Source organism: Pseudophryne corroboree, chromosome 5 (genome assembly GCF_028390025.1).
Source record: "Pseudophryne corroboree isolate aPseCor3 chromosome 5, aPseCor3.hap2, whole genome shotgun sequence".
In the NCBI taxonomy this organism is placed as follows: domain Eukaryota; kingdom Metazoa; phylum Chordata; class Amphibia; order Anura; family Myobatrachidae; genus Pseudophryne; species Pseudophryne corroboree.
In genome coordinates, this window is record NC_086448.1 from 259713527 (window position 1) to 259737385 (window position 23859).

General features: G+C 42.0%; 1 protein-coding gene across 2 annotated transcripts in view; it reads right to left on the reverse strand.

Moving 5' to 3' along the window:
* The window catches only part of GADL1 (glutamate decarboxylase like 1), a 604742-nt gene that overhangs the window by 491096 nt on the left and 89787 nt on the right, over positions 1-23859 (reverse strand). For both annotated transcript variants that reach the window (XM_063922280.1, XM_063922281.1), the window contains exon 2: positions 1744-1916. In XM_063922280.1, the coding sequence (XP_063778350.1) occupies positions 1744-1916 (173 nt within the window). The remainder of the gene's footprint in view (positions 1-1743; positions 1917-23859) is intronic.

Consider the following 23859-nt stretch of genomic DNA (forward strand, 5'->3'; position numbering starts at 1 on the left):
AAATTAAAGTTAAAACAAACAAAAACTGCTAAAAGCGCCTCATAATAAATTGTTCTATAAAGGAATTCCACAATTTCAATGTGCTGCTATGTAGGCACTGTGTATTTGCCTAATTGAAGGAAACTAGATTGAAAAAAGAACTCAGCTGCGCAATGAAATTGGAAACATGAACAAAAGCTGACGTATGCTGAGATAAATTATAAAGAAAAATTTAATATGACAATAAAAGAAATTTCATACAATAAAAACATATAGTCTGGACTTAAACCTTATAAGGAAAATAGTAAAATACCCTGTACTGGATATCAGATAAAACAAGCACTTGTGGTGTGAGCGGTAACAATATGCAACATTTGTATCCAACAAGTAGAAACAGTATCGTATCCTTGATATGAATGAATTGTTAGAATGTGGGGAAATTCATAAGTTTTAAACTGGTAACTGCAGTCCCATGAATCTATTAATGGAGCTCCTTTATGTAGAAATGCTCCGATGTCAGATAAAGTCAAAATTACCTCTCCCGTGGGCTGGTTTCTAACCGAGCGTCCTCGGTTAGATTATCCTGCATTGCCCACCACGTAGCTGTCACTGGGAGGGAGAGTGCAAAGCTTGCACCGGGCGGAGTCCTACACGGAGATGCTGCTGGAGGTATGAAGGAGCCACTATGGAGACTGAGTTGCCAATGTTGCTCAGCAGGCCTTGATGTCAGCTGCGGCGTGCAGAGAATAATATGCCACTGCAGGGGCTGCAAGGCCAATGTCAGTCTCTTAGTATAGATGAAAGTGCTTGTCATGCAAAATGCTTGTTAGGCAGAGTGTAGAAATCCAGTAGGTAAAAAAGAATTGAGGAGTCCTAACCGGTTTCGTCACACTCCACGTGACTTTCTCAAAGGTATGAGAAAGTCACGTGGAGTGTGACGAAACCGGTTAGGTCTCCTCAATTCTTTTTTACCTACTGGACTTCTACACTCTGCCTAACAAGCATTTTGCATGACAAGCACTTTCATCTATACTAAGAGACTGACATTGGCCTTGCAGCCCCTGCAGTGGCATATTATTCTCTGCACGCCGCAGCTGACATCAAGGCCTGCTGAGCAACATTGGCAACTCAGTCTCCATAGTGGCTCCTTCATACCTCCAGCAGCATCTCCGTGTAGGACTCCGCCCGGTGCAAGCTTTGCACTCTCCCTCCCAGTGACAGCTACGTGGTGGGCAATGCAGGATAATCTAACCGAGGACGCTCGGTTAGAAACCAGCCCACGGGAGAGGTAATTTTGACTTTATCTGACATCGGAGCATTTCTACATAAAGGAGCTCCATTAATAGATTCATGGGACTGCAGTTACCAGTTTAAAACTTATTATAGATACTTATAGATACGATACTGTTTCTACTTGTTGGATACAAATGTTGCATATTGTTACCGCTCACACCACAAGTGCTTGTTTTATCTGATATCCAGTACAGGGTATTTTACTATTTTCCTTATAAAGTTTAAGTCCAGACTATATGTTTTTATTGTATGAAATTTCTTTTATTGTCATATTAAATTTTTCTTTATAATTTATCTCAGCATACGTCAGCTTTTGTTCATGATTCCAATTTCATTGCGCAGCTGAGTTCTTTTTTCAAACTAAATTAAAGTTGTCTGATTTTAGAAATCAGTAAACACACAAGTACTGTATAAAGGAAAAATAATGTCTCTAAAAAATATGACCATCAACAATGCTAAATCGATATTTACCTTCTCAGTTACATCGGTTGCTTTAAACACAACCTCATTCATCAGTATCCTATAAACATCATCAACAAATTTTTCTCCAGAACTGCTATCAATTATTGGTCCATTTAATACGACACCTTCCACAAGTACTGCATTTTTCTTCATTCTCATTGTTTCCCATGGGCTAGAATCAGCTGAAAAACACAATGATCTCATTTAGAAATAAGAATATTCTAGACAATTGTATATAATGCTAATAAAATAATCTGCAGAGTAATAGCTTTATTATGCTTTTATTTCTGTATCAGGGAGCTATCTTGTCTAATGCATATAAGTTCAATGGAAATTTACAGTCTTAATATCTGGAAATCAATGCATTTAGATATTCATTAGCATAAACATACACAATATCATGGTTATATAATGATATAACCCTTATTAAGTCAAGTAATTTTTAGGTTTGTTTTGGAAGTTTTCCTGTATTCTGTTAGCTTTAATACTTACAAATTATGATTTATAAAATATAAAAAAGACAACATACACATATTTTACGTACTAGTAGTAGTAGTAGTAGTGGTGGTGGTATTAGCAGTAGCAGTAGTAGTAGTAGTAGTAGTAGTAGTAGCAGCAGCAGCAGTAGTAGTAGTAGTGGTGGTAGTAGCAGCAGTAGTACTAGTAGTATTAACACTATTTTCAGAATTTAATATATAAGTAAAAAATAGTTTGCTTTGTCCTGGGATTGACAGATGGTCTCTCACACCTTGGACCAATTTCCATCTTGGAATGAATCTACTACTGTCCTGAAGCTCACTCTCTCATTTTTTCTGTGGCTTTATCTTATCTTTATCTCATCACTTTGTCTTTTGTTATGGAACATCGATCTTATGGTGTGTACACACGGTGAGATATTTTCTTACGATTTTGACTATATAGTCAAAATCGTAAGAAAAGTTAGTGCAGATCACAAGGTGAAAGTCACCTTGTGATCCCGATGCAATGCCAATGCCTGGTCCCGCGTGGTCGGCATTGTAAGCCTAGATAGACTGTGCAGGCAGGTCAATTTTGACTATCTCATAGAAAACATAGTCAAAATTGACACTTAGCCAAAATCGCACGTAGTCAGTATCGCAAGCACAGTCATTATATGCTTGCACTACCGACCTAGTCCCTATCGCACAGTGAGAATCGGGTTTAGCCTGAATCTCACCGTGTGTATGCACCTTTACATCCAAATATTTGTAGACATTTGACCCTCATCTTTTTACAACAATTTTTAATCAACTCCTATTCTAACCAAAATGATCAAATAAACCTATGACAAGCATGTTCCCAGGGTTGGACTGGCCCACAAGGGAAACCACCAGTGGGCCCTACTGCCTGGGGGCTCCACCTCCTCCTCTAGTGAAGAAGTTCCAGACTGTGCACTTGAATTATACATTATGCATATGTTCAATTATAATGCACAGGACTATGGTGTATTTTCTATCATGCATTGCTGTTATTAATCTGCAATATTGACTGTACAGTATATATATCAAGAGTCCCAGCCCATGCAGTCTATAATGGTTATGTAAACCGATGTGGTGCTGGCCAAACCCCTATGCATGGGCCACTACCACTGAATTCTCCCGGTAGGCCCTTCATGCCCCAGTCTGACACTGCATGTTCCAATGCAGGGCTAGCTCTGTTAATGTACCCATGATGTCCTAACATCACGCTAAGGGGGCAGGGATGCTGGCACTAAGAAGTAGAATATTCTTATGATGCCCCAGGCAGTTGTACAGGCTGCAGGATGGGTACCCTGAGCTTTCCTTTGCTACTGGCTGCAGGGTGCCGGTCCAGGTATCACGCAAGCTAAATACAGGCGCTGTAGGTTAGCGACATAGGCTCCTCCAAGGCCCTGTAGAATCTCAGGAAGTCCCTTGGCACTACTGGCTGCAGGTTACTGTTTCAGGCAAACTGTAGGCCAAATGCAAGAGCTGTGGAGTAGTGACAGTGATCCCTGGGCAACGACACCCCTGATTATGGCCCTGTCAGGGCAGGTGCAAGGTCTCTGTGCACCCTAGGCAAAGCTTCAGCCTAGCGCCCCCCTTACCTGCAAACCCCACTACCACGACCACCACCTCCTGGAGGGAAGATGAAGGTGGGCTGGGGTGAATTACATCATTATACATATACAGAGAAAAGGGACAACACTCAAGGACTTTAAAAGTGATGAAGTATACTGTAAACAAAGTAAAAAAAATTCTGACTGTTCACAATATACTTTCTTTTTAAAAGTGCTAGAGTGGTGTCTATACTTTATATACTGCAAAATACTGTACGTGGAGTCTTGTGGGGATATTTAATTGGGATTGGGTATGGGATGACACCAGTCAGAATACCGGTAGCGGCATTCTAACCACTAGAATACCAACATCTTAAATTAAATTAACCTTACCCTTTACCCTAACCCTCCCTCTCCACAGCCTAACTCACCCTCCCCGGCATGCTAACATTCAGGATGCCGGCTGTCAGGATTCCGGCGTCATATATTTGTATGCTTCTTATTGTGTTCCATCCCCCTATCTGTAAGTTAATTACTGACCCGCTTACAGAGACACCCATCAGTTTTTTGCTAGATGAACTAAAAGCTGCCTTATGGTAGAGCCGGCCCTGGGCCCTGTCCAAATGCAGAGCACAATCCTAAACTGGTTTGTAAAACTTACTTGATCTTCTTGTCTTCATTGCATGTCAATACAAACTGAGAAAGAACTACTCCACTTAGCAAAATACTGTAAAGACACTGCACAGTGGCACAGTAGTTGGCCATGCTGCCTCACAGCATTGAGGCCATGGGTTTGATTCTGATCATTGTGTTTGCATTGATTTTCTCTTAATGCTCCATTTTCCTTTGACAGGTACTGTATTTACTGTTAGGTCCATCTTATGAGAGGAGGGAGCCTGTAAGTAGTCTCTGAGTGCCCCCCTCCCCTCTCCAGCAAATGCACAGTGTAGACCAGGGGTTTCCAACCATGGTCCCTAAGGCAAACGAACAGTCCAGGGTTTAAGGATAGCCATACATGAGCACAGGTGACTTCATTAGTACATCAGCTACTTTATTAAACCATCTGCACATGGATATCACTAATACCTGGTCTGTTTGAGTGCACTGAGGACCAAGGTTGGGAAAAACTGGTGTAGACTCTAACACTGTGCCAGAGCCAACTGTGTATGCGTATAAACCCGGACTGATATATTCAATGGTAGCTGCAAGGTACTTTATGTTTATGGGCGCAGGGTGTGCAGTGTGGGCCCCCCTGTACCACACACCCTGCACCCATTATACAGTTGGTACGCCAATGTTAACGGTACAGTAGGTTAATTGTTTTTTGAGAAGTGGACGCTAGTACTGTACTGTATATGTGATTTTGTGGTAGTGAATTTAGAGTGTAAGCTCTTACTATGTATGATTAAATACTCTCTGTAAGGTGCTGCATAATATTGTGTTGCTATATACTGTAAGTGAGCAGTAGGAAGAAGAATAGTTTCAAGCAGTCAGTGGCTCTGTGATTTCCAAAGACTCAGATCTTAGCAAATAAAATGTATAATGCATATACTGACTGGTGGGAAGGGAATACAGTTTCTCATTCTTTATATGTAATCTTATGTCAGATAGACATAAAAGATTGTCATTGCCCTGGGTCTCTTACTTGGAACCCACACCATTAACAAGATTCAGATGCTTCTCTGTCTTGGCTGTAGTGATTTATCTCTCTGCTGCCTCTACAAAGGGACCTGACCCATTTCTGATATGAAATGAACTCAGAACCTTTTCACTTGTACAATTTACAACTCTCAGAAAAAGCCTTGTTTTCTAAAACTATTTGAATTTCAATAAGAATTACAAAAATACAGAATGTCTCTTCAAAGTCTATATTTCCATGCATTTTCAACACACATGAAGGATAATTTTATTAAAATATTCAGATTTTAGCCGATTATGCCATACATCACAATGGAACTATTCTGTCTCTTCCACTTATCCCTCCAGGAGAAATTGTCTGCGAAGAATGTGAGCATATCCGATGAGGAATGCAGAGAAAGGACTTGGCTGTGTTATTACGGTAAGGATAAATATATAAAAAAAATAAACAGGGTCAAATTATTATCATATAAACAAACATTGTAGCGGATTAATGTACATCCTACAGCATATTTTTTGTTAGAATTGGAGTTTTTGAATTTTGAGACCCTTCCTTTGGTAAAACAGAAACAGCAGTCATTTGTTTTAATTTATTTTAATTTAATTGATTATTGACTCATCCATAAGGTCTGTTAGCACTAGGCTTTTTCTTTCCTTTTTGGAATTGGATTCATGAGCGTTATGATACCAAACAATAGGATGTATTCTCCATTATTGTTATTTTCAGTTTTTTATTTGATTTTATATTAAGCTCTGAAAAACTGCTATGGTTACCCATATTCCCCAAATTATGCAAATTTACAACTTATTTATTTAAAGTATGGCATACAAGCAGTTTTGATGCATCTTAAATAATGATCCCGTTGGCATGTAGAGCTTTTTTTGGAAGTTTAATGGCAAAAATGTTTATTTGGAAAGGTCAAATGGATAAAAAAAAACTCAGCGCTAATAACTGGATATGGTATATGACTAAATGTACATTTATTAATACATATAATAAAACATGTTAAAAAAGTTGCAACTTCATATGAAAAGAAAAAGAAGAAAATATATAATATCAGATGTAGGGCAAGCACAGCACCATAGTAAAAATATTACCACTGGAAGGAGACTGGTTTAAACATGGATATAACGTCCATGGAGAATGGCCACAGTCCTGGGGGTGAACACTGCAGAAAATTCAATTGAAGTCCTATTAGAAGCTCCGGTCTGCTGCAAATTGTGGATTGGCATGGAATCCCCCTTTGATGTTCATGGACTTCTAGGCACACCAATGCATTTTGCTGTTTGCTACACCTTGACAAAGCTGTAGCAAACAGCAAAATGCGTTGGTGTCACAGGAGCTGGGTATATTTTGTCACTTGCCATCAATTGGAATTGTGCCTAGAAGTCCATGAACATCAAAGGGGGATTCCACGCCAATCCACAATTTGCGGCAGACCAGAGCTTCTAATAGGACTGTAACAGATCCATAAGCAAGCTACTAACAGGTCATTGCCTTTCTATAATCAGTGGACATCAATTGGATTTTCTGCAGTGTTCACCCCCAGGACTGTGGCCATTCTCCCTAGACGTTATATCCATGTTTAACCCTGTCTCCTTCCAGTGGTAATTTCTTTACTATTGTGCTGTGCTTGCCCTACATCTGATATTATATAATTAGTTTTTTTTTCTTTTCATATGAAGCGGCAACTTTTTTAACATGTTATATTATATGTATTAATAAATGTACATTTAGTCATATACCATATCCAGTTATTAGCGCTGAGTTTTTTTTATCCATTTGACTGTATATTCAAGTGACTAACTATCCTTTTAATCAGCAGCTAGAAGGAAAGCTCCTCTTTTCTAAAGCTCCAGACGCATTACCTTGGTAGTTTATTTGGAAAGTTACTGTATGGAAGAAGCACCACAGAGTAGGATACAATAATTTGCATTGCAGAAACCACTCATCATGCCCTGCAATTCATCTTTGCTAGTTCAAAGGTGCATAGAGCACAGTGGATTACCACACATTGGAGGGAGGTGATATGAGCAGATTAATCATATTTCACCATGTCCTAGACATATGGATGAGGGTATTTATTTATGTCACTGACCTAAAGAACAGTCCTAAATGTTTATTTCCAACTGTGAATAATTCTGGTAGCTCTATAATGTTGTAGGGACATAATCTTGGCATGGTTTGGGTGCAGACCATTGGCGTATCTGTAATGGGTGCAGGGACTGCAGTACCCACACATATACTCACTGCTCCGATGGCCCTGCGCTTGATCGATGCGGATGCAGGGAAAAGGGGCCGATGCAGCCATTTTTCCGGTGATTTGCGCTAATACAGTAGAGGTGTCACCGGAGACAATCTTCACAGCATTGTGGCAATTCCTCTTTCTACAGAACATATGTAGTGACCCAATGGTTTGATAAGCCGGACACTGAAGTTATCCACATGTCATGGCCAAGAGAGTCACAGGGAGCAGTGACATATGGTGCGCTAAATAGCCCAAGTGTGTGTGACCAATAAAGGGACATAGCCTCATGCCCCAGCCCCATTTTCATCACTCTGGGGCATGCACAGCATTCATGGAGTTGCTGCCCTACCCCTGCAGACTTCTCTGCATGTCTATAGGAACCAAGTTCTGCACAATAATGTCACACTGCAGCACCCAACTCCCTGTCGTTGAGGAGGATCTGTCATTTTGGTGTCAACCCTCGGAGGGCAATACCAGGATGCAGTACGCCCCCCCTAATGACGCCTCTTGTCATGTCCTTGCCAATCATCAGATCTGAACCCAATCAAGCATATCTACTAAATTCTGGAATATCACCCGAGAGAACATTTTCTACCACTAAGGCCTCAGTTGAAGAACTTTCTTGTTGAAGAATGCTGCGGAATCTCTTCTGCATGATTTAAAACATTCATAGATTTAATGACATTGATCATACAGGGAGCATATGGTGGCCCAATCAGAAGTAACTAAGACGCCATCTAAGTAGAACATGGGGCTTGTCATCCATATTGTGAAAAGTTCAAGTGTTAGAAAACACATCAGATACAAATAAGTTTTGCCATGCAAGGCAATAAGATGAATTATTCAGCTGGTTATTGAGCTTTGTTGTATCTGATCTAGGAGACTATTCTCTTGAAAGTGCTATGGGAAAATAAGGACATAAGCAATAGAAGATTTGTATACTGACTAGACATTCGTGGCTATAAACTTACAATAGAGATAGCAGATATTTTTTCCTGTCACTGTGAATGTGATTTTTTTTTTATTATGTTTGATGGAACAGCACTAGCTGTATGCAGCTGTATTTTTCTTTTTAATTTTTCTTTTTTTTCCCATTTTATTTTATTTTAGTTTAAGATACAACTGTGGAAACATAATTGCTATATTGCAGATTTTAGTGTGTATTAAAATGTATACATCCCCAAAGTTAGATTCCTACTTTTACTAATATATGAAAAGTGTGGGGCATTATTACAGCAACATAGCACTTCTGTTACTTCTTAATATAGGTTCTTGAAACCAGATCTAGATGACCTAATATTACAAATGCCAATGCTATAACAATAATAAGTCCTTATTGCTGAGAACACGTAAATAATGTGAGTAGCAAAGACTCAAATGTATAGGCACAATTAACAGTCAATAGTGGCAACTTCAAAATGATAACTCAATAAAAAATTATTTTAGTTATTTATTAGATAGCTGTATTTCTTCAGGAATCTATGCAGCCACTATAGAAGCACTAATTACGTATTAGATATAGAAGCGCTTTATGTTAAATGTGCCGCCCATACCTGTAAGAAAATATTTTTCGTTAATTAAAAATGTTTACAGCTCTTTTTAGAAGTATTGTGATGGAGGATTCTATATTGGAGTATTGAGGATTCCAATTTATAAAGTCCGGGATCGGGTGATGATATTTCTTCTGTCTAACAGTCCCGTCTTATCTGACCCTGCTCTCCCTACCTCGTAAGCCACAGGAGATGGAGGAAGGAGACGCTGTTACACGTCATCATTGAGCGCACGGCAGAGCAGCCCGCTCACATATCACTAGCCGGCGGGAGGAGACCAGGTCCAGAAGCCGGAAGTAAGCCGCGGCTGGCGAATTACGAGGTAGGGAGACGCAGTGATGTGCGGTGGGTTGAGGCAGGTGAGGCAGAGCCTTTCCTGTCATAGGTACATTTAAACCAGAGTTTTGACTGAATAAAATATATGAAAAATACTGATAATTTGTTTGAAATATCTTCTTTGCATTATTCTAATAATTTTTATAACCCAAACTCTGGAGTAAAAAGTCTATGGCAGGTGAGGCAGTGCCTCACCTGTGTATCCTTTCCACACATCTCTAATCAAAACTCCCATGCAAAAATTAACCAGGCGCTAATATACCACAACCCAACTAAAGTGGTTGTGTTAATACAATGTTTAATATCAATATTTAAACCAATACAATATATGTTCAAGCTGCAAGAAAAAATTGACTTGGGGTAAATCAAGTCAAACAGAGAGAAACCGGCACTTTAAAGTCCCTGGTAACTTGGAAACAACAAACACATAGATTCCTGCGCTAATTAACTCTACAAAATGATATGGCTCAGAGTTTGCTTGACTCAATAAAAACAAAACAAAAAGGATAATTAAATATACTTTATATGATTCTTTTTTATTTTTATCACACATACATACATGTATGTTTAAAAATTAATTTAAAAATAAATTGATTAGACCGGTCTAAATAAAACATAAATCAAAAAAGCAAAAATCAGAACATAGTAATAAGCTAATAATAAGCTAAAGGAGGTGGATCATAAGTAAACTCCTGTGCACAGAAAAATCAATAAAAATACTAAAAATAAGTCCTTTGTATAGGATCGTGCAAATAGTTTGACCAGCTATAAATTGCAACAGTGTCTCGTTATGTTTTGTAGTGTTAGACACTCTTCATCAAATTGCCACTCAGCCAAAAAGTGCAACAGGTAAGTGTGACAAACGCTCCACAACGGAACTTTACATATGGTTCGCACCTGAAGCTGACATGCGGAACAGGAAAATAATGTGAGACGGTCTCGGGCTGCGGGAAGGCGCTTCGCTGGCGCCTGGTATGTTATTGTTAATTACCCCGACTTCCAGGCTCTGTGAGTCCGCGTCTTCGGGTGCCGTATGCAGACACCTGCGTCCCGTTAATAGGCACACCTTCACCGTTGATTCTCCTGATAATGCCTCTGGAGCCCGGCTTCCAGGCTCTGTGAGTCTCCGGGTGCCGTATGCAGACACCTGCGTTTTAGTGTTACTCACACGTTCACCATCAATTCTCCAGATAATGTCACTGGAAAAGATATGCTGTAAAAGTGCAATATAGCTGGTGCACAAAGGTCCAAATAGGCTGCTCCTCTGACGCGTTTCGCTCCTCTTATGGGGGCTTCCTCATAGAAGGCAGAGCCTGGAAGCCGGGCTCCAGAGGCATTATCAGGAGAATCAACGGTGAAGGTGTGCCTATTAACGGGACGCAGGTGTCTGCATACGGCACCCGAAGACGCGGACTCACAGAGCCTGGAAGTCGGGGTAATTAACAATAACATACCAGGCGCCAGCGAAGCGCCTTCCCGCAGCCCGAGACCGTCTCACATTATTTTCCTGTTCCGCATGTCAGCTTCAGGTGCGAACCATATGTAAAGTTCCGTTGTGGAGCGTTTGTCACACTTACCTGTTGCACTTTTTGGCTGAGTGGCAATTTGATGAAGAGTGTCTAACACTACAAAACATAACGAGACACTGTTGCAATTTATAGCTGGTCAAACTATTTGCACGATCCTATACAAAGGACTTATTTTTAGTATTTTTATTGATTTTTCTGAGCACAGGAGTTTACTTATGATCCACCTCCTTTAGCTTATTATTAGCTTATTACTATGTTCTGATTTTTGCTTTTTTGATTTATGTTTTATTTAGACCGGTCTAATCAATTTATTTTTAAATTAATTTTTAAACATACATGTATGTATGTGTGATAAAAATAAAAAAGAATCATATAAAGTATATTTAATTATCCTTTTTGTTTTGTTTTTATTGAGTCAAGCAAACTCTGAGCCATATCATTTTGTAGAGTTAATTAGCGCAGGAATCTATGTGTTTGTTCTAATCAAAACTCACCAGATTTCCAGGAGTTTATACTGCTGCACCTGTGTATAATGCCCAGATGCACCCTTTGGCTCATATATTGCATGTAAATCTGGCTCTGGGGTTAGCCAGTGCCTCCTGAGCCATTTAGCTCACCGCACGTCCCAGGAGCAGGGTCAGATAAGACGGGACTGTTAGACAGAAGAAATATCATCACCCGATCCCGGACTTTATAAATTGGAATCCTCAATACTCCAATATAGAATCCTCCATCACAATACTTCTAAAGAGCTGTAAACATTTTTAATTAACCATAAATATTTTCTTACAGGTATGGGCGGCACATTTAACATAAAGCGCTTCTATATCTAATACGTAATGTTATCATATTTTTACAGAAGCAGCTACCATTACACAAGCGCAGTAATAATTATATATTTTATAGAAGCACTAAGCTTTCGCAGCAGTTTTGCAGTGTGTTGGGCCATACTTGCCTACATCCTGGATGCTTTCTCCCAGGTCGTCTCAGCAGGGGGGCGGGGCAGGGCTATGAAGCACAGAGGGGGCGGAGTGGAGGCATAAAGGGGGCATGGTTACATCATACATCATTGAAGCCACCCCCCCCGCTCTGTAATGCCGATATTAATGGCTTTATACTGCAGGGGGCATGGCTATGATGATGCGATTAAGCAAGAATCGCGTCATCGACTGCTTGGACCGCCCACTTTACTCACTAAGGGGGAAGCCGGGCAGGGGGGACCTTAAAAATCAGGAGACTTGCCTGCTCCCGGGAGGCCAGGAGGGCCACCCATTTTTAGGAGCCTCCCGGCCATTCTGGGCGAGTAGGAAAGTATGGGTTGGGCTCAATGGCGGGCTCGATGGCATATATATATATAATGGGTGCAGGGTGTGCAATACACATGAGCTCCTGAGTCCAGGGGAGCCCACACTGCACACCCTGAACCCATATAATTTTACTCACCCGTCTGCTGTCTCAGAAAAAATCACAGGGAAAATGTCGATTTGCGCATGTGCAGTAGAACAGTCTCAGAGAACAAGGCACAGGCGCCATGATTCCAGAGACCTGCGCTCAGTGCGCTGTGCTTAGTGTACTTCTCCCTTAAACCATCACTGCTCGGGAATTTTGAAACTAACAGGCAATGACAACAGGGTCATCTGAAATATGAAAACAACCCTTTATAAAAGTAGTGGTTTGGAACTGAATCTTATCACCAGGCCATGTCTGATCCTGTTGGTTTCAAAGCAGCAATACAATTGTTTAATACATTTTGCCCCAAATGTCATTCAATTCCCAGGATTGGTTCCTTTTGTTTATTAATCACTTGCTCCATTAACAATTAAAATGTGCATAAAAACCCCCACATAAATTTAATTAGCCTCTAATAACAACTGTCAAGATGCAGCAATGTATGAAATGGTTGTTTCCCGAAAACAGAAAAATTTGACACAAATTAATTGCCTTCTTGGCTTTTAATTACATAAATCCTTTCTGCACTATTTGCAAGTATGTGTTAGCACAGAGAAGCTGTAAAGCAATGATCCATCACTAACACTGCTCGTATCACACATCATTAACCCCTTCATCACCTGTGTAACCAGATGATGTTCATCTGACAGGAAACCTTTATTGCATTTTTCCTTGTATTTATTACCTTGCAATGCTAGATTGATTCAGTTCAGCTAAATTGACAAGAGAGAGAATGCAAATGTTTTTTTTATGAGTTGGTATCTTTGATGAACATTCTACTTGAATTATAGTGTGTACTATAGACCAGTGATCTACACATACTCTAACAAGAGCAGTTTTATTTATGTTTCTCTTTAACCACCTGAGAAGTATATTCAATTGCGAAGTAAAATATGGACAGAGGAAAGCGCAGTCATCCACTGGAACCTCAATTACGTAATACAGGATTAGGAACACTGATACATTATCAAAAAGAAATGTGCTAAACCAGGGATTGTGGATTACCAACAGCAAGGTGAGTTCAGATATTTCATTCTGTAGCGTAATGCTTCAAATGCCACTATCTAAGAAGATCATCTAAAGGAAGTAAATTACTGATAAGGACGTGTAAACTGGGAAACACACAACAAGGATATGGGAGAAACTAAAATACATTTTATGCAATATTAGCTAATGTAGTGTAATAACTAATGTTAAAGCCCAATAATAACTAATGTAAAGTACTAAGTAATGTTGTAGCCCAATAATAACTAATGTAATGTAATAAGTAATGTAGTAGCCCAATAATAACTAATGTAGTGTAATAACTAATGTAATAGACCAATAATAACTAATGTAATGTAATAAGTAATGTAGTAGCCCAATAATAACTAATGTAGTGTAATAACTAATGTAATAGACCAATAATAACTAATGTAATGTAATAAGTAATGTAGTAGCCCAATAATAACTAATGTAGTGTAATAACTAATGTAATAGACCAATAATAACTGATGTAATAGCCCAATAATAACTTATGTAGTAGACCAGGCATGTCCAAACTGCGGCCCTCCAGCTGTTGTGAAACTACATATCCCAGCATGCCCTGACACAGTTTTGCTGTCAAAAAATACTAAAGCTGTGTCAGGGCATGCTGGGATGTGTAGTTTCTCAACAGCTGGAGGGCCGCAGTTTGGACATGCCTGTAGTAGACCAATAATAACTAATGTAGTAGCCCAATAATAACTAATGTAGTGTAATAACTAATGTAGTAGCCCAGGCCTGGCCAACCTGTGGCTCTCCAGCTGTTGTGAAACTACACATCCCAGCATGCCCTACCACAGTTTTAGCATTCCCTTAATAGCAAAAGTGTGGCAGGGCATTATGGGACTTGTAGTTTCACAACAGCTGGAGAGATACAGGTTAGCCAGGCCTGTAGTAGCCCAATAATAACTAATGTAATCGCCCAATAATAACTAATGTAGTAGCCCAATAATAAGTAATGTAGTAGCCCAATAATAACTAATGTAGTGTAATAACTAATGTAATAGCCCAAAAATAATTAATGCAGTGTAATAACTAACGTAGTAATAATAACTAATGTAGCAGCCCAATAATAACTAATGTGGTGTAATAAAGGTCAAAATTCTCCTGCACTTTGTGCCCGTTGGTACTAATTGTCCCCTTAGAATCAAATTGGCTGGTAATGGTTACAGGGTATTTGTGGCAATTTTATTAAATAAACCCTGCTGACTTTTAAGGTACCATTAACATATTTGGTTGAAAGGGTGTTAGGTTGCCCTTTAGCCAACAGAGCATGATATGCATTTTTCCATTCATTCTAAAGGGACATTGCTCAAACCGTAAAACCTCCAATATTTTAAAACACATTTTCATTGAAATCTGAAATGTGAAAACTCAGTGAGTTATTAGAAGGGTTAACACATACAGTACAATTACTTTTATCGCTCAGTGCCCTCGCTAAGAAGAGATAGATTAAAACTATCAATGGCAACAGGCCGTGGAGAAGAGATTATTCCATCCTACAGTACATGCCTCTCTTATGTCAGCTCAACCAGTAGTGAGAAAGAATACTTTTATATTACAAAATACATCATATATGTCCCTATAATGCACACGGTGAGTATCATTTTGCAAGTTTATTAAATTAAACAGCAAGAACACTCTAACAAAGTTGACTTTATCTCTAAGTCAATTCTTGTACCATTACAGTGTCACTTGAATCTTGGCAGTAGATCAACCAACTTTACTATAATACATGACTACTGATAAGGGTGAAGCATCATGAAAGTGTATGCTGATAGTACAAGTAATGAAATAACTAAACAGAGATGGACTGACACTACTACTATTAGTGATGAGCGGGTTCGGTTCCTCGGAAACCGAACCCCCCCGAACTTCACCCATTTTACACGGGTCCGAGGCATACTCGGATTCTCCCGTATGGCTCGGTTAACCCGAGCGCGCCCGAACGTCATCATCCCGCTGTCGGATTCTCGCGAGATTCGGATTCTATATAAGCAGCCGCACGTCGCCGCCATTTTCACTCGTGCATTGGAAATGTTAGGGAGAGGACGTGGCTGGCGTCCTCTCCGTTTATTAATTGTTGATGCAAATATTTGTGCTTGCTAATATCTTAATTGTGGGGACTGGGGAGCAGCTGTATAATAATATAGGAGGAGTACAGTGCAGAGTTTTGCTGATCAGTGACCACCAGTTTTATCCGTTCTCTGCCTGAAAGAAACGCTCCTTATCTGTGCTCAGTGTGCTGCATATATCTGTGCTCACACTGCTTAATTGTGGGGACTGGGGAGCAGCTGTATTATATAGGAGGAGTACAATGCAGAGTTTTGCTGACAGTGACCACCAGTATACGTTGTCTGCCTGAAAAACACTCCATATCTGTGCTCAGTGTGCTGCATATATCTGTGCTCACACTGCTTAATTGTGGGGACTGGGGAGCAGCTGTATTATATAGGAGGAGTACAGTGCAGAGTTTTGCTGACAGTGACCACCAGTATACGTTGTCTGCCTGAAAAACACTCCATATCTGTGCTGCATTGTGTAGTATATAGTAGGAGTACAGTCAGGGCCAGTGCATGGTTTCTCGGCACCCTAGGCAAAATTTCTGCCTACTGCCCCTTCCCCCTACCCGCCCTTCAGGTGAAAGGCATGCTGCTGCTCTCCCCCACCCCAAGACTGTTGCATGGCTGCTCTCTTCTCCCCATCTCCCCAGTCTGTATGGGTGCCTGCTGCTCTCACCCCCCCCCCCCCACACTCTGTTAAATCATACTTGCCTACATTGTGATTCTCCTCTCCGAGAGAAGCCCGGAGAGGAGACGCTGCAGGAGTCTTCAGGGGGCGGGGCCGGACTGTGACTGTCACCAAGCCCCGCCCCCATATCGGAAAATGCCGTGATTCTCGGGTCCGCGGGAAGGGGGCGGGGCTAAAATGACGCGATTTGCGTCATTTTAACCCCTTATCCACCCGACGGACCTGCAAATACAGGAGATTATATTTCCATCCTGCTGGCCTCACTAGGATGCGAGCAGGATGCGGGAGACCTGCCCACTCTTCCGGGGGTGCGGGGGGCTACCCCAAAAAACGGGAGCCTCCCGCAGCTTCCGGGAGAGTAGGTAAGTATGTGTTAAATGTCTGCTGTTCTATCTCCCCCACCATCTGTGTGCGTGTTCCCCCCCCCAGACTGCTGCTCTCCCCCTCTTTCCTTGTCACATGCAGAAAGTGCACTGTGCAGCCACCTTACCTGCAAGCTGCGATGCAGAGTGGTCTGTGAAAGAGCCTGGAATGAAGAGCAGCGCCACATGTCACCCTCAGCCAGGACATCAGGAGCTGTGAAAGTTACTGCCTGTGCCGGGTGAAGACGGAGCTGGAGGCTGCAATACGGGAGCTTGGCAGCTGCGGCTACTGTAAGATATGAGTACCGGGGGGGATTGCGGCCTCTGTGAGAGGTAAGACCACTCTACTTTTTCCAGGCAGCTGTAGCAGGCCGCCCCCTCAGGTTACGGCGCCCCTAGGCAGCTGCCTAAAGCTGCCTAGTGGAAGCTCCGGCCCTGAGTACAGTGCATAATTTTGCTGACCACCAGTATATAATATATAGGAGTACGGTACAGAAGGCCACTGCTGTACCTACCTCTGTGTCGTCAAGTATACTATCCATCCATACCTGTGGTGCATTTAAGTTTTGCACAGTTTGCTGACCACCAGTATATAATATATAGCATTATGGTACAGTAGGCCACTGCTGTACCTACCTCTGTGTCGTCAAGTATACTATCCATCCATACCTGTGGTGCATTTCAGTTTTGCACAGTTTGCTGACCACCAGTATATAATATATAGCATTACGGTACAGTAGGCCACTGCTGTACCTACCTCTGTGTTGTCAAGTATACTATCCATCTAGATTCTATACCTGTGGTGCATTTTAGTTTTGCAGTTTGCTGACAGTGACCACCAGTATATCTAGCAGTACGGTACGGAAGGCCACTGCTGTACCTACCTCTGTGTCGTCAAGTATACTATCCATCTACATTCTATTCCTGTGGTGCATTTTAGTTTTGCAGTTTGCTGACAGTGACCACCAGTATATATAGCAGTACGGTACGGAAGGCCACTGCTGTACCTACCTCTGTGTCGTCAAGTATACTATCCATCTAGATTCTATACCTGTGGTGCATTTCAGTTGTGCAGTTTGCTGACACAGTGACCACCAGTATATATAGCAGTACGATACGGAAGGCCACTGCTGTACCTACCTCTGTGTCGTCAAGTATACTATCCATCTGCAAAACTAAAATGCACCACAGGTATAGAATGAAGATGGATAGTATACTGAAGCAAGAGGTGGTAACGAGGTGGAATTCAACCCTCTATATGCTTCAGAAGATGGAGGAGCAGCAAAAGGCCATTCAAGCCTATACATCTGCCCACGATATAGGCAAAGGAGGGGGAATGCACCTGACTCAAGCGCAGTGGAGAATGATTTCAACGTTGTGCAAGGTTCTGCAACCCTTTGAACTTGCCACACGTGAAGTCAGTTCAGACACTGCCAGCCTGAGTCAGGTCATTCCCCTCATCAGGCTTTTGCAGAAGAAGCTGGAGACATTGAAGGAGGAGCTAAAACAGAGCGATTCCGCTAGGCATGTGGGACTTGTGGATGGAGCCCTTAATTCGCTTAACCAGGATTCACGGGTGGTCAATCTGTTGAAATCAGAGCACTACATTTTGGCCACCGTGCTCGATCCTAGATTTAAAACCTACGTTGTATTTCTCTTTCCGGCAGACACAAGTCTGCAGAGGTTCAAAGACCTGCTGGTGAGAAAATTGTCAAGTCAAGCGGAACGTGACCCGTCAACAGCTCCTCCTTCACATTCTCCAGCGACTGGGGGTGCGAGGAAAAGGCTAAGAATTCCGAGCCCACCCGCTGGCGGTGATGCAGGGCAGTCTGGAGTGAGTGCTGACATCTGGTCCGGACTGAAGGACCTGACAACGATTACTGACATGTCGTCTACTGTCACTGCATATGATTTTGTCACCATTGAAAGAATGGTCGAGGATTATATGAGTGACCGCATCCAAGTAGGCACGTCAGACAGTCCGTACGTATACTGGCAGGAAAAAGAGGCAATTTGGAGGCCCTTGCACAAACTAGCTTTATTCTACCTAAATTGCCCTCCCTCCAGTGTGTACTCCGAAAGAGTGTTTAGTGCAGCCGCTCACCTTGTCAGCAATCGGCGTACGAGGTTACTTCCAGAAAATGTGGAGAAGATGATGTTCATCAAAATGAACTATAATCAATTCCTCCGTGGAGACATTCACCAGCAATTGCCTCCAGAAAGTACACAGGGATCGGATATGGTGGAATCCAGTGGGGACGAATTAATAATCTGTGAGGAGGGGGATGTACACAGTGAAAGGGGTGAGGAATCGGAGGATGATGATGAGGTGGACATCTTGCCTCTGTAGAGCCAGTTTGTGCAAGGAGAGATTGATTGCTTCTTTTTTGGTGGGGGCCCAAACCAACCAGTCATTTCAGTCACAGTCGTGTGGCAGACCCTGTTGCTGAAATGATGGGTTTGTTAAAGTTTGCATGTCCTGTTTATACAACATAAGGGTGGGTGGGAGGGCCCGAGGACAATTCCATCTTGCACCTCTTTTTTCTTTCATTTTTCTGTGCATCATGTACTGTTTGGGGACAATTTTTTTGAAGTAGCATCCTGTCTGACACTGCAGTGCCACTCCTAGATGGGCCAGGTGTTTGTGTCGGCCACTTGGGTCGCTTAGCTTAGTCACACAGCTACCTCATTGCGCCTCTTTTTTTCTTTGCATCATGTGCTGTTTGGGGACTACTTTTTTGAAGTGCCATCCTGCCTGACACTGCAGTGCCACTCCTAGATGGGCAAGGTGTTTGTGTCGGCCACTTGTGTCGCTTAGCTTAGTCACACAGCGACCTTGGTGCGCCTCTTTTTTTCTTTGCATCATGTGCTGTTTGGGGACTATTTTTTTGAAGTGCCATCCTGCCTGACACTGCAGTGCCACTCCTAGATGGGCCAGGTGTTTGTATCGGCCACTTGGGTCGCTTAGCTTAGTCACACAGCTACCTCATTGCGCCTCTTTTTTTCTTTGCATCATGTGCTGTTTGGGGAGTGTTTTTTTGAAGTGCCATCCTGCCTGACACTGCAGTGCCACTCCTAGATGGGCCAGGTGTTTGTGTCGGCCACTTGTGTCGCTTAGCTTAGCCATCCAGCGACCTCGGTGCAAATTTTAGGACTAAAAATAATATTGTGAGGTGTGAGGTGTTCAGAATAGACTGGAAATGAGTGGAAATTATGGTTATTGAGGTTAATAATACTATGGGATCAAAATGACCCCCAAATTCTATGATTTAAGCTTTTTTTTAGGGTTTTTTGAAAAAAACACCCGAATCCAAAACACACCCGAATCAGACAAAAAAATTTCAGGGAGGTTTTGCCAAAACGCGTCTGAATCCAAAACACGGCCGCAGAACCGAATCCAAAACCAAAACACAAAACTCGAAAAATGTCCGGTGCACATCACTAACTACTATGCACACTGGACAGTGCAGAAGTCGTGAACCCAAATCTTCTTTATTTGGTGCCTGAAACAGTTCTAAAAGCTACAGTACATTACCATCTAAAGTGATGAACATTTTCATTAAGCACTTTAGAACAGCTTCAGAGGGGGGCTATTATGGAGCTAGCACCAATCAAAAGTGGCAAACAGACATTGGAGCTTTGATTGGTCCTCTCATTCACATCTCTCCTCAATACCTGTGTTGCATCACTACCTGTTCTTCGCATAGGAGTTTCTGATTTCCGCGATTGTAAATATAAATTAGTGTTAAACATATTTGGTAAATCTATCGAGATGTAAATTTGAGATGTCTTAATTGAAGTAAATAGTAATCCATGGTTCTTGGCATTAATCCGAGGATCACCCAGAGCAGATATGGTAAAAAGTGACAGGAGCATATTTGTGGTTTATTAAATTCTACACATGGGAGGTGCAATCTAAATTTTGATCCAATTGTCCGTTTGGGCATTATAATTCAATCAATGCAAGCCATGCATCGGTAATGACATCATTATGTCCAGGGACGTGCAGTCAGGGGAGGCAGTGCCTCCCCTGTCATTAATGATTAAGATAATACAAAGAAGATGCATATGACACATATTCTGTGTCATATGTATCCTCTTAATATTATTCTTATCATAGCTCCTCTCTTTATGTGTTTGGGAGGCACCGATCGTGGTGCCTCCCGTTGTCACTGGGGAAAGGTATGGGAGCGGGGGGGCGGGGACTAGCCATGGGCAGTAAAAGCCCATTGAAAATATATGGGAAAGCGGCACCATTAGAGGTGACGCTTTCATACAGGGACGTGCTTTCAACCTATGAAAGCACGTCCCTGTCAGGGAGGCCACAGTGATTGGCCAGCGGATTCGTCACTGGATCCGCTGTCAATCACTGTATGGGCGACGCTGGCGGAGGAGGTGCGGGCGGCGGGATGCAGCGGTGGTGCGCGGTGTGGGCGGCGGTGGTGCGGGCGACGGTGTTGCGGGCAGCGGAAGTTTACCTTTAGCCTGCAGAGTTTGGCAGCGGAGCGGTACCAGTTTCAAAAATGTCGCCTCAGCGTAATTTTTGAAATTCAAGAAGGCCGCCGCAAGCCAATCACGGCTCGCCGCGTCATCATCCCGCCCGCTCCGGCTGACTTATATAAGTCAGCGCGAGGCAGAGGAGCGTCAGTCCGGCGGCGGAGGAGGAGCTGTGAAGAGCTCCTGAAGAAAGAAGATGCCGGAAGTCCTGGATGGGCGGCGGCTATGCAAAAGAGCTTAGCAGCCACCGTCCACCAGGTGAAGACGCTGGAAGCCCTGGGGATGTGGCGCCCCCCAGGTGAAGACGCAGGAAGCCCTGGGAAGGCGGCGGCCACGCAAAAGAGCTTAAAGGCCGCCGCCACCAGGTGAAGATCCAGTTCAATAAAACTTATTTTTAAGACGTGTGGTGTTTTATTTTAATATTTTCTTTACAGGTGGACTACAGGTGCCAGCGGGCCCTTTATGTCCGGGCATGCCGGCATTTGTGGTTCTCCAAGTGCCAGCATGCTGGGGCAGGCTTGCTGGGACCCGTAGGCCACCTGTAAAGAACAATATTAACATACAATGAACCCCGCACCCACCGCCACCAGGGGTGCGGGGCATAGCACTGGGCTATCAGCCCAGTGCTGGTTATTGCTCGGGAGGGGGGACCCCATTTTTATTTTTTGGGGTTCCCACTTTCCGAGGAATTCCAACCCTGGGCTGACTGGCTCGGGTGATGATTAATGTTATGGCAGGGGGATCCCACATTGAGTGTCTCCCCTGCTATGGCATTACTCCCCCTGGCTGGTTCTGCCTAGTGCTGGTTTTACTGATGTGTCGGGGGACCACACTTTTTTTTTTCCAGGGGGGGGGGGGCTTGTTAGCTGCCAGTGCCTCCCCAACCAGTGACCTCACCGCACGTCACTGATTATGTCAGTCAACCCCCTTTTCATACCTTTAGGGGAGGTTGATTAAAAATCTAATTATGTGGTTTTCCTATTTCCCACCTGAAGATTACCTATGTTAAAATTCAGCTTCCTAACATATCGGGAAGTAAGAGAATTAGTGAGTGAGTGAGTGAGGGCTTCGCATTTATGTGTATAGATTTCTGGTATGAGGACACTTTAATTGAATGTCACTTAAAATATTGCGTCACTCATTGAACTGTCTTCGATTGTTTACATCTTGAATGCAAGAGCACCTGTCTCTTAACATTTTCTTTCTAGATATACAGTATATTCTACGATAGATAGATAGATAGATAGATAGATAGATAGATAGATAGATAGATAGATAGATAGATAGATAGATGTGTGTGTGTAAAGGGAACAGCAACGTAAGATATGGAAAGCAGCATTCCAAGTTGTTATTTACAGCGTTTCAAGTATACAGTGACATTCTGAGAAGCCAAGTGCCCTTTCTTTAGATGCAATGAGGTAAGTATATATTTTAAGTTAATTTGTGAACTGTACAATGGGCATGCAGATAATGCCTCCCCTGCCTCCTCTGACTGCACGCCCATGATGAAAACATACTAGGTGACAGGTGGGCTAACTGTATTGTTTTAATAATATTTCCATCCATTATATATTATATCTAGTGTCCATAGCACAACCAAGTCTCAGGACTTTCCAGCTGCTCTAGTATGCATAAACATCCAGTCAAAGAGGCATAGCCAAGGCATGAACAACATACTGTATAAAAGCAATTTGTTGAATGCAAGGTTAAATGGGACTCCATCAACAACTGACAATGTAAATTGCCACATATTTATAACCATACTGTAACTTGAGCTTATATGTCATGATAATATAAGCTTATACTACCGCAGCATATGCTATTTTACTCAAATAAAAAAAACTCTTACCAATAACGTATAAGAGGAATAAAAGTGATATATACTTAGTACACAACATAATTCACAAGTACTCAGTTTAATGCAGAATTCAAGTATCTGATACATCCACTTTTAATTTTTCAACCAGTTCTTGCCATTCTGTATTAGCAGGGGTAACCACTTTGATTGAAGCTGCCAATGAATGTACAGCCACATCATACTCACCAGGCATGATCCCCTTAACTCGGGAGCCTTGTCAGAGTAAACAGTAAAGGCCACAGCTGGTGACTTCCTAAAAGTAACTCAGTGTAATAATTTCAGGATATAGGAGTCTATTCGTGAAGCAGTGAAAAGTGTGGAAAAGTGAGCCAGTGGAGAAGTTGCCCATGGCAACCAATCAGTATTAAAGTAACATTTATAACTTGCACACTGTACAATTGTATGGAGCAGCTGATTGGTTGCCATGAGCAACTTATTCACAGGTTCACTTCTCCACACTTTTCACTGCTTCATGAATAGACTCCTATATCCTGAAATTATTGCACTGACCCCTTAATTTCTCCTCAGTACAATACATTACATTAATCTGCTTACCTCATTTGTGCCTATTTTTATATTTATTTTTGATGTTATATATAATTAATTTAGGTTTTTATTGTCTTATTAAATTGTGATAATATTCAGTCTCAGGTTTATTGTTGTTCACTATTGCAGAGTCCTTTTAATAAAGCGCTGCCCAGTTGTAGTTTCATTCTCAGGATTCACCCTCAGTTTTCTCAATTTATTTTTACTCCTCCTGAGCCTGAAGAATTTCCATAGTAAGTGAGATGGAGTTTCAGATCCCCGTTGATTGTGACTTATTGTGGCTTGTACAGCTTGCACGTTCC